General features: G+C 54.5%; 1 protein-coding gene across 1 annotated transcript in view; it reads right to left on the minus strand.

Annotated features, from left to right (window-relative positions):
- Positions 1–21,811, minus strand: part of MPPED1 (metallophosphoesterase domain containing 1) — a 64,576-nt gene extending 42,765 nt beyond the window's left edge. Inside the window, exons 1-2 of the mRNA XM_087868637.1 lie at positions 21,521–21,811; positions 13,145–13,330 (exon numbers count right to left, since the gene is read on the minus strand). Coding sequence (XP_087724763.1) covers positions 13,145–13,330; positions 21,521–21,744 — 410 coding nt within the window. The 5' untranslated portion in view covers positions 21,745–21,811. The remainder of the gene's footprint in view (positions 1–13,144; positions 13,331–21,520) is intronic.
- Between the last annotated feature and the right edge of the window lie 359 nt (positions 21,812–22,170).

Below are 22,170 nucleotides of genomic sequence, written 5' to 3' on the forward strand. Positions count from 1 at the left end.
TAGATATTAATCATAACAATTAAAGCTGCCATCAGCTTAGCATCTGCTTTGTGCGGGGCACTTTAGATGCATTCATAAAACACCCACAACAGAAACAGTAGTTGAATTTATTGTATGTTTATCCCATGCCAGGCCCCATGCTGAGTCCAGATCACCCCCTGCCTCATTGAGCTCTGTCAATATTAGACCCTTTTTACAGATGAGAAAACTGAGGCCAGGTCTCTCTCCAGACCCACGTGCTTAGTTAAGCAGGATCCCAACTGCAATGTCTTATGCAATCTCACAATAGCTCCACAAAGAAAGTGTATTACCCCACTTGGTACCCCACTTGTGGATGAATACACTGAGGCATAAGAGTAATGATTATCTCAAGGCTGCCCAGCAGCCTTGGCACGTGGCCAGGCAGGGTTGGGGAGGGGGTCCACCTGCTGCTCCAAAGGTGGCATCCTTCCCACTGGCTCCTCTCTCATGTAAGGAATTTGATTTAATTTATAAATAATAAACAAATAAGAGTGCCTACTGGGGCGGGGGGGGGGGGGGTGCTGGTGCTGTCCGTAGTGCTGAAGTGCAGACATGCCTGAGACCAACAAGATCCCTACCTTGGAGAAGCAGACTTTTGTGGGATATTGGCAATAAAGGAATAAACAATTACGTACCAGGTCAGGTGGGGATAATGGATATGGAACAAATAAAGCCGGGTGAGCTGGACAGGAAGCATCAGGGTAGGGAGCTGACCAATCTAGGGAAGGTTTCTCTGAGAAGGTGACATCTGAAAGCCAGGAGCTGGGTGACCTCCAGGAAACCATATCCCTACACTGGACCTTAGTCTCTTCATCTGTAAAGTGGGGACAACATTACAAAGAACCCGGCCTGCTTGTTTTGAAGGAGAAGTGAGCAAGCATCATGAAAGCACCTTTAAACTGTTAAGTGCCTTTAAACTGTAAAGTGTCATCCAGAGGAAGTCATTACTGTTAAGCCCCTGAGACTTGAAAACGAGGCTTTGTAGCAAAAACTGTGTTTTTCGAATATGGGTGTTGGACAAATTCTCCCATCCCGTCAGCAACTTACACATGACTTTGTTTGGTTGGCCCTGACGCTATAAAGTGTTACTCCTGGTCACGAATATCAAAACAGTCTTGAAAAGGAGTGATTTGCTAATCGAAAAGGCTAGGATTTTCTGGACACACAGCGGAAGTACCCACGTTAAAAAAAAAAAAAAAGATCACCTTAGGTATTAAAAAATAATAAAAATTTAAGAAAAAGCATAGACCTTGGGTTAGAAACCTGATTCCACTTTTATTTACTGTACAGTCTTGGGCAAGCTCTTCACCAGGCTGAGCTCAGTTTCTTCATCTGCAGAGACATTAACAGCAGACACCTCAAGGGGTTGTCTAGCTGTGTCATCCCATACAAAAGCGATTAACCCCCTGTAGCTCTTTAATTTCAAATTAATTACAATGAAATAAAACACAAAAGTCAGCTTCTCAGTCACACTAGCCACATTTTAAGTGCTCAATACCCGCATGAGGCAGGTGGCTACCGGACTGGACAGTGCCGGTCTAGGGTTACCACTCACCACCCGGGAGCTTGTAAGAAATGTAAATCTCCAACCCATCCCAGACCCGCCAAATTGGGATCCAGATTTGAACAAGATTCCCCCTCTGGGAGCGTCTCATGTGCCTGGAGTCTGAGAAGGCCGGCTGTGAGGATGATACGAGAGACCAGTGGGGAGACACCTCGCAAGCTCTGTAAAAACAGCAGCAGTGGGGGGGCAGTTCCCACACCCTCTCTAAGTGGTGATCACCATCGCCCAACCAAACCGGACACAGAGCTTCTGATAAAGTCTGTGCTGAGTCCAGGTGCAGGAGGCAGGCGGGGGAAGGTGTGGACAGGGAAATGGTGGGATCTTCCAGACATTTCAGAAGTTTGTGTGCACACGGGGACAGAATATTTCATTTCTGTGCTAGCCAGGATGTTCTGGCTGTTGACTATTCCTGTTTTTGGAATGAAGTCCAGTATGGAAATGACATTTAAAAAAAAACCCACAGGCTTATTTCATATCCGAACACATCTCTCCACGTTGGTAGGAAAAAATAAAAAAAAGAAGCAGCACACCAGCAAATCTTGCTTTCACAACTCTTGAGTGATAAAACCAGTATTTCTCTACCAACCAACATTTCCTCCGGTGGTTCCACAGCCTCGAATAAGCACTAACGAGTGAAGATGCTCTGAAGGGGAAGAGGGTCATGGAGGGAAACCCAGCAAAGGCTCCAAGCCCATGTGGTTATTAACACGGCATCCCTCCTCCACATGACCACCAGTCTGGGAGGATCCGAGCGAGGTACAGATGGGGATCTGAGATCCAGGGCAGGTAAGTCACCTGCCCATGGTCTCACACCTGAGAGGCAGGTGAGCTGTGAGTTAAACTCAGATGGGTCTAACTTGGTCACAGGCCACCATTTCACCTTGTCTCTATTATGCCATGGTGTTTTCTTATGCATATGTCTCTTTAGTAGAAGTCTTGTTTGCTTTGCTACCCACTATAGCCTCAGCACCTAGCACAGGGTCTAGGACAAGACAGGTACTCAGTAAATGTTTACTGAGTGAAAGAATGATTGCAAACCAATGGCAAGGCAGAGCTCCAGCCTCAGACCCTTGGTTAGCCTGCCCCTTCCCCTGCCTGAAACCACACTCCACTTGATCAAACACTGCCCAAATGCCAAGGTCTCCCTCAAGTGCCACATCCTACATGAAGCCACCTGACCTTCCCTACTTGGTTCCCACCCCCCATCCAGCCTCTGCTTCCCCCACTCGCTCCCTCAAGCCCTCCATGGCAATCCAGCTGTGTGCCTCCCTGGGGGTCCTCAAAGGTGTCACCAGCACCGCTGACTCAGAGCTACTGTCTCTGCCCAGAACACCCTCCCTAACTGGTTCCCCCCATTCAGGTCTTTGCTCAAATGTCACCTCATCAGAAGGTCCTGCCCTGACCCCTATCCTAATTCTCCAACACACTAGATCTCTCTTTGTCCATGGCCTGCCTGCTATGCATTCACTACTGCATCCCCAGTGCCCAGAATCATGTCCAGCACCATAACAAGTGCTCAGCAAACATATGTTGCGTAAACAATCAAGTATAAATACGGAAACAATTATTATTAATAATCGTGATGATGCCTACTTCAGGGCAGGCTTAAAAACAAATCAGAAGTGAGACACCAGACAGCAAAGATATATAAGATGGCAGCAAGGGGATGGGGTGGGTGCGTTCCAGGGACCTTCAGGGAAGAATGAAGGTGTTGATTAATTTTAGACTGAGCTAAGTCAGATGCATATTAAACATTTATGAGTAACCACTAAACAAATTGAAAAAGAATGTAAAATTTCCAAACCAGTAGAGGGGAAAAAAAGAAACTTCAATCAGTCCTAAGGGGGGTGAGGCCCACAATGAATGCCAGAAATGGACATGTTTAATATACTGGGAAATGCCAAACAAATATTCATTGTTATTGTTCAAATACAAACATCTTTGCCAAGATCCTCCTGTAAGAAATGACAGGGACACAAGTCTGGTCTTCAAGACACTCACAGCTAAATGAGATGGATATCCAACAGGACACAGGGGAAGGATCAGTCAGACGGCCTTGCACATTTCCTCCTCCCAGTCATCAAAACCATTTGTCAAATGCATCTCCCTTTTCCCTTTGGCCCCCAGGAAGCTCAGTCTCTGATTTCCAGCTCACAGGGTCCATGTAGCCCTGGGAAGGCCCTTAACTACTCTAATTTCTTTCTTTTTTTTAATCTTGGTTTTTAATTTATCCTTGATATTCTACCATTTTACTATCCCGTATTGTTTTTATAAAGTATCTCAAATCTTCTGGCACAAAATGGGATACAGATAAGCAAGGAAAAAAGTCCCCCAAAATAACAAAACGAAGGAAGAACTTTCAGAGAGTGCATCTATACCTTGTTTAAACACAATTTTGTTGTTGTTGTTTTTAACTTAAGACAGAAATTTTTAGGATGATGATCTTGCAAAACATGTTTGAAATACACACACACACACACACACACACACACACACACACCAGTAGGTCTCATTCATTTCCAAAGCCATTCTGTTTTGTAAATAAATAATTAGCACTTAAGGGGCACCTGGGTGGCTCAGTTGGTTGAGCGTCTGACTTGATTTTGGCTCAAGTCATGATCTCAGGGTCATGAGATCAAAACCAGTGCAGGGGGGCGCCTGGGTGGCACAGTGGTTAAAGCGTCTGCCTTCGGCTCAGGGCGTGATCCCGGCGTTCCGGGGTCGAGCCCCACATCAGGCTCCTCCGCTATGAGCCTGCTTCTTCCTCTCCCACTCCCCCTGCTTGTGTTCCCTCTCTCGCTGGCTGTCTATCTCTGTCAAATAAATAAATAAAAATCTTTAAAAAAAAAAAAATTAAAAAAAAAAAAAAAAAAAAAACCAGTGCAGGGTCTGCTTGATGTTCTCTCTCTCCCTCCCCCTCCCCCTCTGCCCTTCCCCCTGCTCTCTCTCCCTCCCCCTCCCCCTCTGCCCTTCCCCCTGCTCTCTCTCCCTCCCCCTCCCCCTCTGCCCTTCCCCCTGCTCTCTCCCTCCCCCTCCCCCTCTGCCCTTCCCCCTGCTCTCTCTCCCTCTCTCTAAAATAAATAAATAAATAAATATACCCTTAATAAAAAGATAATTAGCACTTAAACACACTTTTCAAGGGGCTTACCCATTAATATGAAGCCACTGTAATTATGGCTGGTCAAAATCATTGGACCACAACTTAGAATTCTAGACTTTTTTTCCCGTCTTTATTAGAAGATAATTTTCTCTCTTGTAGCCCCTAAAACACACTTTGGCTTTGTGAATAATTATTTTATGAATATAGAAATTTAATTTTTTCATTGAACACCAAACCTCTGCCGTACCATTCACCCATTTTCCGTCTGAGCATCAGTCTTGCACCGAGGCGAGCAGGTGCTCATCAGCCACGTTGGCCCCTGTGCTCCCCGCAACCAAAATCCTCGGACACCGAGCAGCTCCTGAGCAGAAAGGTGCCGGAAATGAATTGGGGACCAAAGTGCAAGAAAATTTTTGTATTAAATATTCAATCTGGAGTGTTTGCGAGAATCACATGTTTCTGGGAAGGTCTGAATCAGGCCATGGTGTCCAACTAACGAGCAAATGAACCAGGATCCAGTTTAGGTCTACTGGACATACTCAGCGAGGACCATTGTAAGATAATAAAAAAACAAAAAAACAGAAAAAGCTGGCTGCACATTTTGATGGACATGACCGCATTGTAAAATTTCTCTTTTCTTTTCTTCCTTTGCTTAACCACTACTTGTTGAGTGCCTGTCTCGTGCCAGGCCAGCGATCGCCCTCACCTTCCATCCATACCTCCCAGCAGCAATCCTGTTGATGTCACCTCCAAATTCCAGCAAAGCCTGCACTGCGCTCTGCCCCCATGTCCAGTCCCAGCTCCCCTCGCCTCTCGCCAACACCTGTGCGGCCTCTCCTGGTGCCCAGACCTCCCTGCTGCCACAGCCCAGCTCACCCTGCAGCCAAAGGAGTCTTTCAAAATACTGCGTTGGACAGTGTCTTTCCCCTGCCTAAGCCCCAGGGGTCTCCTTAACACTTAGAATAAAATCCACGACCTCGCCCTGGCTGCAGGCTGCCGGTCAGCAGGTCTGGGCCTCCTCCCTGGGCCTCCTCTCTGGGCCTCCACGGCCACTGGGCTCAGTCTCGTGGGCCTCCAGCTACGAAGGGGGCTTCTGGGGCCATATTATGTCCGATAAACCCCTGCTGCAATCACTATCACCTCCCCTATTTGCTGACCTGATTTACTGACCTAATCACCAAAATGATCCTGCCTCTTTATTGAATCTTTATGACCCGTCTGCATTCGTCCTCAGGCCCCTCAGGCAGGGACCGCACCTGTGGTGGTCATCCCTGAATCTCCAACAACAAGCCGGAGAACGTAGGGGGCTCCTACGACATGTACGGACTGGGGTGAGGGTGGACCCCTTCCCTGTCCTCCCACGGTCACAGCCCAGCAGGAGAGGGAGACCCTCACCGACCTATCCAGGGCCGAGAGGCCAGAAGGATGCAGACCCGGGGCACCACTGCCTGGATCAGTGTGAGGCTTGTCCCTGCAGAGCCTGAGCTGCTTACAGCCCTGGAGATGTAGGCTGTGGCCAGGAGAACTCCATCCCACCCCCACTCTGCCCTGCCCCCAGGGGTGCCAGACAGTGGAATGGTTCTGTTGCCTGGAGAGCACGCTGGCAATGCCGGGGGAACCCAGCAAGTGTCTGCTCCCCGCGAGTGGGGCCAGCCAGGTACTGTCTCTGCAGCCTGGTACCAAAAAATGGGGGATGCCCTCCCCACGCCATGGCAGCAGTCAGGAGGCATGCCACGTGGCAAGTACGGACCGTGAAGCAGTGTAAGCGGGGGTGAGGTCACGGCCAAGTGTAGCAAGCAGATGACACACACACAGGTAAGTGCTTGGTGAGACAATGCAGGAAATTCGGGGTCAGAAAGGTACAGCTAAAGGGATAAGACAAAAGCAGGGCCTCGCACACACTGCTGGGGACAGAGCTGAGGGTGACAGAGAGGGACAGCTCAGCCTTCCATGGGGAGGGTATCCCCCCCACAGGAAGGGTGGACTGGAGAGTGGGGAACAGGCAGAATGTGGGCTGCCGCGGGAAGGGGAGAAGTGGCTGAGGGGGCAGTCACCTCTGGCTGCAGTGAAGACGGTCATTCCCCACAAAGTCTAACAATCCCTGTGCCTCCAGCCCCTGCCTGGGAGGGCCAGCACCTTGCTCCTCTCCAGGGCCCCTCACCCCCCCGAGCCCACTCCATGGGCTCCTGGACCGCATCACAAAGAGGCCAAAGGACTGTGGGCAGCCCGTTTCTGCAGCCCTCGGGCCTTCAACACCATGGCAGATGAGGCAGGAACCAGACTCCGCCTCGGAGTGATTTCTCCATTTCCCTTCCTCTCCCTTCCTCCCTCACGGATTTTAATTAAGGGTTTACTTGCAAAAGACCCAGCTCTATTTAACTAAATCCTTGGACCCCTTTTATATTGTCTTATATATCGTTTCATGCTAGGGCACCAGTAAAAAGTTAATTATAACTTCCAAATACTCCATTACCGGGCCCTCATCTTCCTCCCCTGCCTGATTCCACGAAGGGTAGAGAGCCACTTAATTAACTGGTGTGCCGGGTGCTTTACAGACCTCACACCGTTATTCAACAAACACCCTCCTGCCGAGCACCCTCAGGGCCAGGCAGGGCCCTGGGGTCGGCGCGGGGCACCATCTCCACCCTCCGGGGGCTCACAGGATCCTACAGGAGGAAGGCACGCTTGGCTGGCCGGCCCGCTTGGGTGCCCACAGTGGCTTAGCAGGTGATAGAAGCAGGTGGAGGGGACAAGCAGACAGCAGCAGGGTGACAGTAACAGTCAGTGACAGCTGGTTCCGGCCTCCAAGGGAAGTGGGAGGGCACAGGAGCTGGGGATGGGGGCTAGGGGGTCTTACTGCGTAGCCAATGCGAATGGGTCACAGGTTTGGGACAGAAGGAGCCTGAAATCCTGGTGGCCAGCCAGGAGGAAGTATCTTCTGGGACTAGTGAACAAAACATCAGCTGGATCTCAAAGAGAAAGCTGACTATGGTGGGGAGGGGGGTGTGCAGGTCAGGGCTGGAGCAAACGCTGGGGGCCCGTGTGATTGTCATCTGGAAAGAAGGTGGCTGGGAGGCCCAAGGCTGGCCCCCCAGGAGAAGCTGCCTTCAGTGGGCAGGAGCAAAACAAGGAACAAAGGGGGATGGACATGGGGCAGTGCCGAGAGGGCGGTGGTGTGGGAACTGCAGAAGGAGAACCCCAGTTAGACGGGGCGGTGGGGAAGCAAGGAGAGGAAAGAAGATGTGAGGACAAGCCGCCAGTGGCCTCCAGGTTATCACTTCTGGGCCGGTGCAGGGATCTGAGGCCGCGGGAGCTGGGGGTGGGCATGGGGGTACAGAGGCTGCTGGCTTCTCCTGGCGGGGACTGAGGAGGCCAGCCTAGCACCTGCTGGTCAGAGAGGTCACAAAGCCTGGTGGCGCTTTACAAATCAGCTCATACACTCACAGTTCTTGGCGTGGCCGTCACTCAGAGCCAACAGCCTTGGTGTTCTCGCCTGGGATCAGATGTGCATGGTGTCGAGGCCTCGGGTCAGTGGTATCCTGGAAGTGGGTGCTACTGGGGCTCAGCATCTCCTCCTGCCCTCAGCAGCTCCAGCCGCCAAGGGGGACCCCACACGCCCACCTAGAATATCTCGCCCCCCTTGCTGGGGTCCAGATCCCTGCAGCCCTCAGCTCCTGGACTCATCGTGAAAACCCCAACTCAGCCTCCGACCCTGGGTCGTCTCAGACCCACCCCAAGTTCCATGTTGCAACAGCCTGCCCTCCTCACAGCCCCTCCTCAGAGCCCCCTCTTAGTGCTGTTCCCCCTCTTACAGCTGGTTATGCATGGCCTGCTAGGGACACAGTGTGCCACTCACTCCAGGCCACCCTGAGCCCACAGCCTCTGTCCAGGCCCTGCCAGGGCTGACGGCCTAGGTGGGGGATGAGGCATGAAGGCATAGATAAGTCCCTGCCACGAGGGCCTGAATGGGGAGCTCTGAGTACACAGAGGAAAGAGAAACCAGTGCTGCCCAACAGGTTGGGTCAGGCTTCGCAGGTGGCGACCGTGGAGGGTAGGCAGGACTCCACAGGATGGAGGAGGAACATTCCCCACTGGGGGGAGAGCATGAGCCAAGGCCCAGGGTGGGGAACGAGGACTGCAGTCGGCCAGTGTGGCTCGGGTGACACTGAGGTCATTAGCTGTGGAGGAGCAAGGACCTTCTAGCACATTCTCTTCCATTTTCAGCAAGTTTTGCTATTCCTTTCGTTCCTTATACCCGAAAAACTTGTCCTTAGCAATTTTTTAGCTATTCACTGGAACATTTACAAATCAAGCTGGCATTTCTATTTCATTAATATATTTGGGATATTAATGGCCAACAGGACAGATATTGATGGTCTTCTCAGGAGAACCCTATCACCCCCCCAACCCCACCCCTCCAACGAACTCAGACCCAGACAGAGCCCTGTAAATGGGCAAAACATGGTCACCACTCACGGCCAAGCCCAGAGCAATGCACCTGCCAGCAAATTAGAGTCAGCTTGAATTTAGCCACACACACCCCCCCCCCCAGTTAGGTGCCTAGTGTTGACTTATAAAGAAGGCCCTTATTAATTTCTTAAATCTCCTCTTAACTGTCTGGAGGTGGCCCCTGGAATATGCTTTTAAATGTTTTCCATGACATCAATGAACGGGGAAAACGCTGGCTGTGAATTTCAAATCCATAACTTTCTTATCCGAGGAGAAGATCCTGGGCCAATGGGGCCGAGAGGTAGGTGGGGCCCTGCTGGCCTGGGGAAGGGCTCCAGGTGACCTCCTGAGTGGCTGGATGACACCAGGACTGACCCGATGCCTGTGCTGCCCTCACCCCCAACCTGGGACACACTCTGCACCAGATAGTGGAGAGGTCAAGATTTCTTTAAAAACACTAAGATTTTGGGGCGCCTGAGTGGCTCAGTCGTTAAGCATCTGCCTTCAGCTCAGGGCGTGATCCCGAGGTCCTGAGATCGAGCCCTGCATCGGGCTCCCTGTTCTGCGGGGAGCCTGCTTCTTCCTCTCCCCCTCCCCCTGCTTGTGTTCCCTCTCTTGCTGGCTGTCTCTCTCTGTCAAATAAATAAATAAAATCTTAAAAAAAAAAAAACACTAAGATTTTACTGTTGTCTTTATAGGGTACCACCAAAGTAACACATGCTCCCTACAGAAAATCAAGGTGGAGGAGAGAGAAAACCATAAAGAAGAAAATCTCCCATGATGCCCCTACTCAAACATCAGTTCCAGAACATTCCAGAGACTTTGCCCTCACTGGCCTTCTTGCTTCCACTCTAACTTTGTAATCCAGGCCTTTGAACACCGTTTTAATGGTCACTCCCCTACACGAGCCTCCCCAAAATCCCCATCGCACTTAGAATCGACCCCAAACCCTGGTCCCTGGCCCACAGGCCTACGTGAACACGAGCCCGCCTCCCCGGATGCACCGTGTCCCCATCACCAGAACGCAAGCGTGCCCTGTTCCTCCCGCCTCACTGTCACCCCCGTGCCTGCGACACACGTGGCACGTGGTGGGTTCTCAGTGAGACAGAATGAATGTCTGAATGGGTACTTCCTTCCAGTCTTTTCTCCGGGGGGGGGGTGTGTGTGTGTGTGAACTGCAGACACAGCTGAGATCATCCATCAACATGTCTCAGAAACTCCACACACTTCTGCCCACAAGCCGTTCTACCACTTCCCCTTGCTGCTCAACCTCATGACCTCATGATCACATGTCCCCCCTCCTGCAGGACCCACCCATGACCCCCACCTCTATCCCAAGGCGAGGCCTGATCTGGCAAATGCCAGCTCATGGGGGCAACAGACCATGTACACGGCACTTCACAGTTTTCAAAACTCGGTCAATTCCTTCATCGTAATGGAGCCCGAAAACAACCCACCTCCAAAGGGGGAGGCAGGGCAAGAAGAGAATGACCACCCGCCTCTAAAATGAGGCCACCGAAGCTCAGAGAGGTCACGCGGCTTCTGTAATCAGAGCGGCAGGAAGCAGACCCAGGACATCTGGCCCCAAATAGCAAAGTCCACACCTTTACGTTGAATCAGAGAGATTTCACCGTAAGAAGAAGAAAGGAGATACGGGTGAGCAAGAGCTCGGCTCCCGAGTCCAGCTGCCTGGCTTGGAATCCTAGCTCTGCCCCTTACTATCCGTGTGGCCTTGGGCGACTCGCTTCATGTATCTGGGCCTCAGTTTTCTCCTCTGCAAAATGGGGACGACAACCACTCCCGCCTCATTCTGTTGTCAGGAGGATTAAATGACTTGATCCCACACGCCAAGGGCTTAGATGAGTGCCTGGCACACATTATCACTCATTAAACACGAGCTGTCTAAAGATGTACGCGTGTCCAGATTCACGCGCCTACACGGACCCGATGAGTGCACCGTGGGCAGTGCACTCTCAGCCATGACTGCCACGTCCCGGCGACCTGAACTGCCAGCCCGCGGGGGAGGAATCTTGCTTTCGTACCACAAACAGGTTCCTGAAAAGCCAGCTGCAAAGGGACTTCTAGAAGCTGCTCTGATATAAATGTTTGCTCATGTGCGAATTCCTCACCGCTCAGTCAAGCAGGAGAGAGGCTCCTCATTCTCGGGTTTGAAGCCCCCGGACCCCACCCCACCCCACACTCCCACGCCCCAGCGACAACCCAGGCAAATAAAGAATGCAGCTCCAGGTGCAAATCAGGAAGACCCCCGAATCCCCACGGTTGTTCTGACTTCTGTGAAGAGGCAGGGAGAACGATCTTTCTAAAATGCCCACCTCACCGTGCTGGCCCCCTGTGCCCCCAGTGGTCCTGAGGTTCAGAGTCGTGGTGACCCAGCCCTCTCTTCCAGGACCCTCACCCTCAAAGTCCCAAAGCCCCTCACACGGGCCACAGCACACAGCGGCTCCTCTCAAGTGTCCCCCAGCACGCCTGGCCTCCGCTGTCCCCTCAGCCTGAAAGAGCCCCCTTTCCCTGCACCAGCAGCACATGGCCCACCTGTTTGGTTCATTCATCCACTCCACAGGGATGGGACCTCGTCGTGGGCTGGGGGCTCGTCGGAAACTGTCCCCACCCTGGAGAACCTCGGCGTGAGAACCTCGGGCTGACATCCTCTACTGTGTAATTAGGATGAAAACAGCACCTGTCCCCCAGTTGACCTAGTTCCCAAAAGTCATGCATGCCGGTACACACAGCTGGGTGCCTGCCCCGGCATCGCCATTCCCAGAGTCATTCATTCATTCGCCCATTCATTCATTCATTCATTCATTCCCGCAAGTGGACGTAAGCATTATCAAGTGACACACTGTCAGGCCCACAGTGGGAGCCCGGCATCTGCCTCGGACATAGACTCTTGGCTCAGCCAAGTGCAGCCTCACATCTTTGGAGACCCACAGTAAAGGGGATGAGAAGCCAGGGAGGACCCCCTCCTGGGGGCAGCCGTGGCCAGGAGGCAGCCCGGCCGGGTAGAAGCCTGCGGCCGACGCACCCTGCAGGAGCTCTCTCCCACCCGGGCCTTCCGATGGTCCAGCCCAAACAGGGCACTTGATCAGAATTTCCCATTCAAAAAATCAATATTTAAAGCTCTAAGCCTGCCAAGCAGAGGGGAAGGCCTTGCTTGTAAATATTTGTCTCAACTGGCAGAGCCGGGCCTCGCGCTCACTGCAGCCTCCCCGCGTCGCTCCTGGCCCTCTGCTCCTGAAGCTCCCAGCCAACGGCGCAGCGGGAGGGCCCTGGGGGTGGGACCGGCTGGCAGCTCAGGGAGCAGGGCTGGGCCCGGAGGTGGGCCGGCTCTGCGTCCACACCTCCAAGACCGGAGGCTTATGGCTAGGCCGCCCAGGGGCCCTCCATCTGTCCCCCAGACCACGGCAGAGATAACCCCCTCTGAGGTTTCTCTGGATTCCAAGCAAGCAGCTTTTCCCAGGGACACTCCATATTTATGTCTTTTTTGTTTGGGAAGAAAGCAAAAAGCTGAAGACAAATCCCTGGGGGTATGCTTAGAAATCGTCGCCCACCATTGCCCACTGCGTGGGACAGCGCTCCACTGCGCCTTCCAACAGCTGCCCCGGGGAGGAGCCTGCGCGGGTCCCCAGCTTCCCCCCTCACTGGGGAAGCTGTCACAAGGGCGGTGGGTGGCACACGCAGCGGAGTGCCTGCCCCGTCGTCGCCGTTCCCAGAGAGGCGTTCATTCATTCGCCCATTCGTTCATTCATTCATTCACGCATTATTTATTGAACACCTACCTGTACCAGGCACCGGGGGCTGGACATGCAAGTGGACACAAACAGGCCTGGGCAAAACCCCTGCGGGAGGGAGTCTCCCAGGCCAAAAGAATCGCACAAACAAGTCACGGCGGAGGCAAGTGCTGGGGTAGGAGACGTCGAGGTGTGACAGGGAGTGGGAGGTCAGGGAGGGCTTCCCCAGGGAGCAGAGCAAGGCCACCTCCTGCCCAGCACCTACCAAGCCACTCGTTGAACTTCTTGACCTCGCTCGGAAGCCCCAGCTCCGTGAAGTCCCCGGCGTGGATGAGCACGTCGCCATAGGGCATCTGGATGGGGTCTGTCCTCGAGTGGGTGTCAGACACACAGACGAAGCGGGTGTAGCCGGGCGGCTTGGGGGCATCATGAGGCACGGGGTCTACCCTGCGGGGAGAGAAGACACTGCAGGTGGCCCGTGTCCAGCCCGCGGCCGAAGCCGTCCACTCAGACCACATCCACCCTGAACACGGACGGTGTGCCCGGCCTTCCCAATGGGCCCTTGGGGGTCCGAAAAATGTGTGTTCCCCTGGGCCTCAGTTTCCCTTCTGTAACACGGGGCTCTCGGAGGGTCCATGGAGGAAACGAGCGGGGAGCACCAGTGAGCACAGTGTGATGGCGACCACTAACCCGCTGTTCGGCTTTGCTAACCCTCTCTCCCATCACCCCCTTCGGGGCCTTTGTAGACGTTTTTTCCCTACGCGCTCCCTTCCCATGAGATTTTACCACCACAAATAGCTGTATATGTGTTCATGCACTGTAAGGAGATCTGGGCTTTAGAATAAGAAGAATAAGCTTTTTCACCTCCTAAAAACCAGTTTCGCCTCCTCAGGTGCGCCATCAGCCCCATCAAAAACGCAGGGCCACGGTCTCCGGTCCTGGTGAAAGAGCTATCTCCCCCCGGCGCCCCGCGGAGCACACACAGCATTCAGGGAGAGCCACGTGGGAAAGCGGGGATTTCAGAGCTCGTGAAACCAAGGCAGTTTTTCTAAACTCTGAGATGGTCCCATCGTTTTTAAAACAAGGGCTTTCCAGGGGCGCCTGGGTGGCTCAGGCGGTTAAGAGTCTGACTTCAGCTCAGGCTGTGACCTCAGGATCCTGGAATCAAGCCTCAGCGGGCAGTCTGCCTGACCCTCTCCCTCCGCCCTTCCCCGGCTCGTGCTCTCTCTCTCTCTCTCTCCCTCTCTCTCTCTCAAATAAATAAAATCTTTAAAAACAAAACAAACAAAACAAAAACAAGGGCTTTCCAGGGGTGTGTAGGAAAAGGATTCTGGAATCAAGAGGGCCAGGCTTCGAACCCCAGCTCTGCCACGGATCACTAATGTGGGACCTTCAACTTGGCCCTGCTTTGCTGCCCGTAAAACAGAACTACCTCAATACGCAAAAATTATCAGAACATTAAAAGAGCTGCAGGAATGTAACTTCTTGTTCCAGGAAGCCCATCATAGCCCTGTGGTTCCGCAGACAACGACACCGAGCGAGTGGCCCCGGGCGTCCCAGGGAATAAAGGGAGATTATGGGACACGAACCCAGCTCCGTGCTCCCAGTTCGGTGTTCCCCCCGCCACGTTCAGCCTCCTCAGCTGAATGATTTTGCCAGGCTCAAAACTCTTAAAAACAATGCAATGACATTTCAACGAGCAGCTCTCTCCAAATGAGTATGCTGCTCGAGGAGTTGTGTTTAAATCTAATTATGCGGCAAACCAAAAGCGGTACCATATCAGTTACATAAATACTTTTAAGGACATCTTTCTAATTATCCTCTTTTTTTTTCAGACAATATACTTCGAAGAAATTTAATTAACACCTTACGAGAGACGTGGGTTCAGCATGCTAATGTGCAGGGAGCATCAGCACGCTCTCTCCACCGCAGTCGGGGGTGCCAAGCCAGCCTCTCCGCATGGCCTCATGGTGCCGGGATGGGAGGGAGCATGCCTGGCCCTCAAGGGGGTTGGTCAAGCCGAGTTAGACCCCCGGCAGGTCCGAGCAGGGTGTGACCAGAGAGAAGAGGAAGATTCCCTGAGTTCGATGGCAACCAGCAAGAAGGCACTAGGGGGCTCTTTCTCTCCCTTCTGCGTCCAATCATCCATCCATCCATCCATCCATCCATCCATCTACTCATCCATTCAGCCCAGCACATTCTGCCCACCCACGGTGGGCCCACCCTGAGCTCAGTGCTGGGGCCACAGGGATGAACCAGGCCTGATCCCAGGCCAAGAGACCCCAGACTGATGGCAGAGACAGACTTGGCCAGGCAGCAACAGTAAGGCCACCAGCTTTGATGGGGCAAGAGAGAAACTGGGGGTCAGAGAGGGCCCAAACCCAGCAAGGGGCTCCCTAGAAGCTTCCAGGAGGAGGAAGGGCCTGAGCTGGTCTGGAAGCTAAAATCTCCCCTCCCACCCCTCTGTCCTCTGAGTCCCTTCCCTCCTCCCCGCCTCACCCAACCCTCCGGCAGACAGTCTGGCTGGTGGCAGGCCTGTGGATCCCCTATACATCCTGCTGTCCCAACGCAGCTGACTGGACCAAGGGCAGCTGATCGCTACTGGGCTCTCGTCCTGGTGCAGGAACATGAGTGAGCCAATCAGATTTGTTCATTCATTCATTCATTCATTCCCCCTACACGTCCTGAGGTTGTGGGCACGACACAAGGTGATGGAGACCAAGTCAGAGACATAAGAGAGACAAAGGGAGAGGCAGGGAGCAAGATACCACTTCCAGAGCCACCTCTGGTCCCAGCAAGCTCTCCTCCTGTGAACCCCTTAGCAAGGGGCCCGAGCAGGCGTCAGCCCCGCCCGCCACCAGCCAGCCACAAGCAGCGCGAGTTCTGAGGGCTCCAGGCGGGCTGGCCTGCTGCTGGAGCCCGGGCTCTTTAATTAACTGCGCACTTATTTCCCTCCACCCTGAGGCTACTGAGCTCAGTGAGGATGCAAACCTAACAATCCCCAGAGAAAAAAATAAAGACTCTTACTTCCCTGCACCATCCTCCAGCTATGTGGCTTATAGCAAATGCTCAACCTCGAAATAACAACAAACAGTAAAGAGGTGGGAGCTTGACGCTCCTCCCAGACTGAGCGCTGGTCATCTGCTAAGCGCGCGACATGCACTCACTGGCCTCGCGCGCACCGTAACCGCGCAGGCAGGGTACTATGGGTGTGCCCATTTTACAGACGAGGACACTGCGGCTCAGAAAACGCTTGCCCAGGATCTCAGCCATGGAGGTCGGTAGAGCTGCAATTTGAAGCTGGTTTTTGGTTCCAGAACTCACACCAGGCAAGTATTTCCAGGCCCAGCTCATTTCATTCAGTCAATCTGTGGACAAATGCTTATTGAGTGCCTCCCAAAAGCCAGGCATCCGCTAGGCACAAGGGATATACCTGTGGACAGGATACCCACCGAGGTCACCTCATGGAGCTCCCAGAAACCCAGACTGGAAATTCAGAAGTGAGGAAAAGAACAAGAAGAGTTGAGATATGGAGAAAGAGAAAGAGAGGGAGCATACCAGAAGGTGGGGGAGCTTGACAGCATAATTTGACCCCTAGATCCAGCTATACCTGAAGCGGGATCCAAACATGAACTTTCTCACTAACTAGGCAAGCCAGTAAACTGTCTTTTATCCTTAAGACAATCTACATTGGGTTTCTGACACCTGTAATGCCAAATGCTGGCTAACACCTGAGTCTCAGCAACCCCGGGAAGTTACTGAGATTGGAAACATTAGTCCCGTATCCAAGGCCCTGGCTAGCAAGTTAAAGAGTAGATTTGAACCTGGGTCTTCACAATAGGAATTTGGGCATCTAACCTCAACACCTTCTGTGACAAGAGAAAACAAAGCAAAATGGTTATTTTCCAGTGACATTCTGCAGGGGCCAGAGACAAGGTGACAGCTGCAGGTCTCTCTCTGAGACCTAAAACCTGTCGCCACCTGTCCCCCGCCTCACAAGGGATATTCCCACAGGGATCATGGAGGCAGGAAGGGTGCAGAATAGAGAACGTGGCCTCCGGCGTCCAGACCTGGGCCAGCATCCCAACTGCACCACCTCCTTGCTGTGCCCTGGACCCTCCCACCCTCCAGGCCATCTCTGTAAGTTGGGGACAGTCCAGTTACTCTGGGAGAAGGTGTGAAACCTCAAGGACCTTCAAGGCTCAAAGGCTGGATGCGACTGCCCCGGGCAGCCACTTCCTGGGCCCTGGCCCCCTTCTCGGGGCTCCCTCTCCCATGAGCCGCTGGCTCCCTGGAAGTGCAGACACTCCCAAGGACATCAGAAGGAGAGGCTGTCCCCTCCATCATCTCTATTTCTGGGGAAATGGGGAGCTCTGAAGGACGGGGGCCCTGGGGGGTGGAGGACTCCTCCCTTCAGTGAGGTTCCAACTATATGTCCAGACATGTGACCGAGCATCAGCCAGAGTGTTTCCGAATGGGAGAGCCTGCCAATCCCCTCCCCTCATTCTACAGTGGGGAAACTGAGACCCAGAGGAGGGGCAGTGACTGGCTAACTCGGCGTCACACAAATGCCCAGTGCTCTTTTCACAGGCCTCACTCGGTAGTGACCCCACCATGCTGCCCTCCTGAGTCCCAGGCCTGCCCTCCCTTCCCACCTCTAAGCCTTTGCTTTGGCTGGTCCTTCAAGCCCAGGGGTTTTGCCACTGCCCCCAGGAAGCCCTCCTTGATCTCCCCCACTCTTCTGGGGCCCTATTCCCTGCCTTATCCTCACTCCCTTTTCTTTCTTCTTCCCATCTGTCAGCTGTGCTAGGCTCCAGGAACCAGCCCATGCTGGTGGCAGGGGGAGACCTTAGAGCTGGGGCCGGCTTTGAGGGAAGGGGAGACCTGGTCTGGAGAGCCATCAGAGAGCCTTCCCGAAGAGGTGACAGCTGGATGAGATCTGAAGAATGAGTCCGCGTAGCAGGGCAAAGTGTGGGGAAGACATAAGTGACAGCACGGGCAGGGACCAGAGGCAGGAGGAGGCACGGAATGTTCCAGGCTCACCCTCTCCTCCTGCCTTGCCCCTCTGCCCTCCTTGGGCTCCAGGCTGACCCCCACTGTCTCCTGGGGGCCTCTCAGTGCATGACTAGACTGGGACCATAGGGTCCCCCCTGCAGCCTCAGCACATCGGAGCGGGGACGAGCGCACTGGCCGGGCACGGCGGGGAGGTCCGAGGGCTCGGCACACAGGGCCATCCCCGGGCCGGGCACACAGCCATGCTCTTGCCGCTCGGCGGCATTCTCCAAGAAGTGCTTGCAGGGTCTTTAAATGGGATGAGTCGAGTCTGCATCAACAGGATTCCCTTTAAAGGCCAGTGAGAAGAGTCACTATGCCTGACACCAGCCCCCAAGGCACCTCTCAGGAGGACCCTCGGATAACCCTGTCCATGCAGGCTTCCAACCAGCCACCGGGCCACACATCCACCGGCCCCCCAGGGCAGAAGGGCTGGTGCCTGGAGGGGCTGTCTCCAGGCCACCACAGGGTTTCTAGGCCCTCAGGGTCTCAGGGCCCAAAGGCCCAGATCCAGGGATTCATTACTCGGGCAAATGCAGCCTCATCACCACCAGGGTCTCTGGGGGCAACCACATAAATCACGCGGCTCAATCAGAGGCCATGTTTGGGTTGTCACTGTTGTTATTAAATATAAATTGTGGATTTATTAAATACAGCCCCCTCGCTCCCTCACCCCGGAGACAAAGCCCAGGGCGGTGATCAATCACGTGTCGGGAAGCGGCATCCATCCTCTCTGTCTCTCCCTCGATGGAGACTCGCCATGGAAACCTGCACAGCTGCCGCCAGCAGCCCGCACGCTTCCCTCGGGCTGGGGGCCTGCAGTCTGAAAGGGGGGGTGGGAGGCAGCAGCCCCCCCCCAAGTCCCTGCCTGGCCCCGGCTTCACCCGGCTTTATGCAAAGTTGCGTTTCAGAGCCTGGCTGGCCTGAGCAGGCAATGAGGGAGCACTGGACAAGGAGCCCAGAACCAGGGCTCAGTGCACGCTCTTCCCGAGGCACTCACTGCCCAAACCCCTGAGCCCCACTGCTGATGGCAGCCTGGAACCCCTGCCCCGGTGGGCGGCCGCGCAGAGGAGGCCCGGAGAGAGGGGTGGGGGGCAGGCCGTGCTGAATGTGCTGTCTGCTCTAGCTGGGGGACCACCGGAAGGCCAGGAAGCATGCTCTCCATAACTCCGGTACTGCATGCTATTACACACTGGGGTGACACGTGTGCCGACCGTCTGCCACCCCACGGGAAGGTCTGCATGGGCAGGGCTCTGACCACTGCCGTGTTCCAAGCTCCTAGCCCAGCCCACTGTGCACTAACAAGACTGATCATTTACTACCTGCCCCCCCCCCGCCATATGGATTTACCTACCTACTCCTCAGCATTGTATAGACAGGGAAACCGAGGCACCAAGAGCCACCCCACAGGTCAGTGGCAGAGCCAGGGTTCAGACCCAGGCAGGCTAGCTCAGAGCACGCGTCTCTAACCAGCATGCTATGCAGCCACTCAGAAACATCCCGAATCCACAGCAGCTCGTGGGTTAAATGGGAGAGACCAGCCCTCTCTCCAGTGGTCACTCACTGCCCTTCGTCAGGACTCAGCCTGGGAAACCCTCCGCCCAGCTGGGCCATCCTCACACGCCCCCTCGCCCCAGCCCTCCCAGCCTGCCGTCCCCATTCATCCTCCTCTGGGTCTCAACCTAGAAGTCATCTTCTCTACGGGGTCCTTCCTCCGCCCCCCGGCCCTCCTCCCCCTCTGACCTCCTGTTCCCCCCGCTCTGTTCTGGGGCTGGGGCCTGCCTGGGTGTCTGCGGGCCCCTGTAAGCGACAGCTCTGCATGGTGCTACACAGCGTTATCTCCGGTGTCCGGGACCCTTCTAAGTGGGGGTGCACAGAGGCACAGGCCACCTGAACCCCACCTGCCCTGCCTGCCACCCAGGTGCTCTTGCCTGTTCCCGCTGGGGCAGGAGTCCAGCCCAGCATCTGGGGACCCCAGGCATGGTCACGTCCAGCCCCAAAGGACCAACCCCATGGACAAAAGAGAAAAGCCGGCCTGGAGAAGGCCTCCCGCCCTGCAGCAGCCCTACCAGGCTTCAAGGTCCCTGCCACTAAGAAATGGAACGCTGAGAGCCTGGGCCTTCCATCCCGACCCAATCTACCAATCTGGCCCCCAAAATGGAAATAAGAGGCAGTTAGCTCCCCCAAGTAGAGGTGTACCAAAAAATAAATTAGGGGCGCCTGGGTGGCACAGCGGTTGGGCGTCTGCCTTCGGCTCAGGGCGTGATCCTGGCGTTATGGAATCGAGCCCCACATCAGGCTCCTCTGCTATGAGCCTGCTTGTTCCTCTCCCACTCCCCCTACTTGTGTTCCCTCTCTCGCTGGCTGTGTCTATCTCTGTCAAATAAATAAATAAAATCTTTAAAAAAATAAAATAAAATAAAATAAATTAGGCAGCTTCCGACAGCACCAGGCATCAGTCCCCACAGAAATGAGCATTCTCCCAAGCGACCACGGAGGGAAGGGGGTATTCCCAGCGCTGGAGCGCCCCCCCAGGCCTGGGGCCTGACTGCCTCCCAGAGCCCTTCCTCCCATGAGGAATCTCTCTGCACTCACGCGTCACAACAGAGGACGGCTCCTGAGGGAGCCACACGGGAACCAGAAGCAGCGACCCGCCTGTCCCCAACCTCCTGGCCTGGAATTGGAAACCGCCTGGCCTCCTTCTCCAAAGTGATCCACGAGCAGGATTCTCCAGTCTCCCCAAAGGAACAGCCACCAGGCCCCCCACTGCTCCCTGGAGATGGTGTTCAAGGCACTGGAAGAAGTCGAGGATAAAGGAGGAGGAAGGCTTTCTAGGAATGCAAGGAGCTGTCTGGGGCAGAGCCGGGAGTTCAGCCACTTCCTCCCTGGGCCTCCCCTGCCTCTCCCGAGCTCAGAAAACCATTCAGGGAGGGGAAAGTTTCCCCCAGTCCCAGGGGATCCTGAGTCTGTGCCCTTGCCTCGGACTTCCTGCTGGAACATCCCCGGAATTCTCCATCAACCCCAAGGGGCAGGCGGCAGGACTCCCTAGTCCTTTAGGAAAGCATCTCTGCTTTCTCTATAGAAGCAAAAGGGGTCTGGACCTAAGAGAGGGGTAGAGGTAGGGAAGACAGCCAGCCCAAAACTAGGGTCCCAACCTGCCTGGAGCCTGGAGCAAGGCCCTTCCCTCTCTGGGCCTCAGTCTCCCCAGCTGTACAATGAGGAACATGAATTAGACCAGGAGTCACCAGCCCAAATACCAAGAGGGGGCACTTGGCGCTCAGGCCCCCCTCCCCCAGCCATCGCCGTGAGGCCTCATGGGCCGGCAGTTGCCAGGCCTTGCGGTTTCATAAAGCAGAGCCAGAAGTCTGGGTTTTGATGTGCCATCACCTCATTGTCAAATATTTGTGAAACATCTCCTGGCCGTCCCAGCGACGTCTCACACCTCCCTCCCGACACGACTCGGAGCCTCCAGAATCGTGTCGGCCAACAGGTAGCAGCAGCCGTGTTGGGCCCAGAGGCCCGGAGGCACCCCGCATCCGTGAGCCCACCCCCGCCAGCCGGTCCCACCCAGAGCTGCCCACTTACATCTGCACGTGTGGGGGCTGGAAGCGACCCTGGTTGATGTTGTAGAACGTAAAGGCCTGGGTGGGGTTGGAGCTGTACTCGTCCACCTCGACGATGAGCCGGCCGTGCTGGTGCCTCCGAGCGGCCATCACGTGGGACTGGGAGAACGCCATGCCCAGGCCACAGGGCAGCAGGGCCAGGGCCTCTGCCTTCAGGACACCGGGGTCCCACCTAGCGCGCCACATGGACCTCTGCGGGCCGCCCGGGCATCTCCCGCCGCCGCCGCCGCCGCCGCCACCGCCGCCCGGCCCTGAGCCAGACCTGGGAACAGACTGAGGAGACGGAGCAGAACCGTACGACAGTTAATCTGTTTGGGATTTGCTTTATTTAATGTCAGATGAAGATTTAGAAAGACGAAGGGGGGAGAGAAAAAAAACACAGTCATACAGCTCAAAAACTCATTACAGATCTTTCCAACTCGGCAGTTTGATGAATATACTTTGGTAAAAAGAAAAGGAGAAGAAGGGAGGGGACCAAAAAAAGGAAAAAGAAAAAAAAAAAACCCACAACGCCGGCAACGGATGCATGCGTGGTCCGACATGTTTAAATACTTAAGACATTTTTTTTTCTTCCACAAAATCCTCCAGAGCCCACGGGGTGACCGGGAGATG

Source organism: Ursus americanus, chromosome 17, assembly GCF_024610735.1.
Source record: "Ursus americanus isolate L20-20 chromosome 17, mUrsAme1.1.p, whole genome shotgun sequence".
Taxonomy (NCBI): Eukaryota; Metazoa; Chordata; class Mammalia; order Carnivora; family Ursidae; genus Ursus; species Ursus americanus.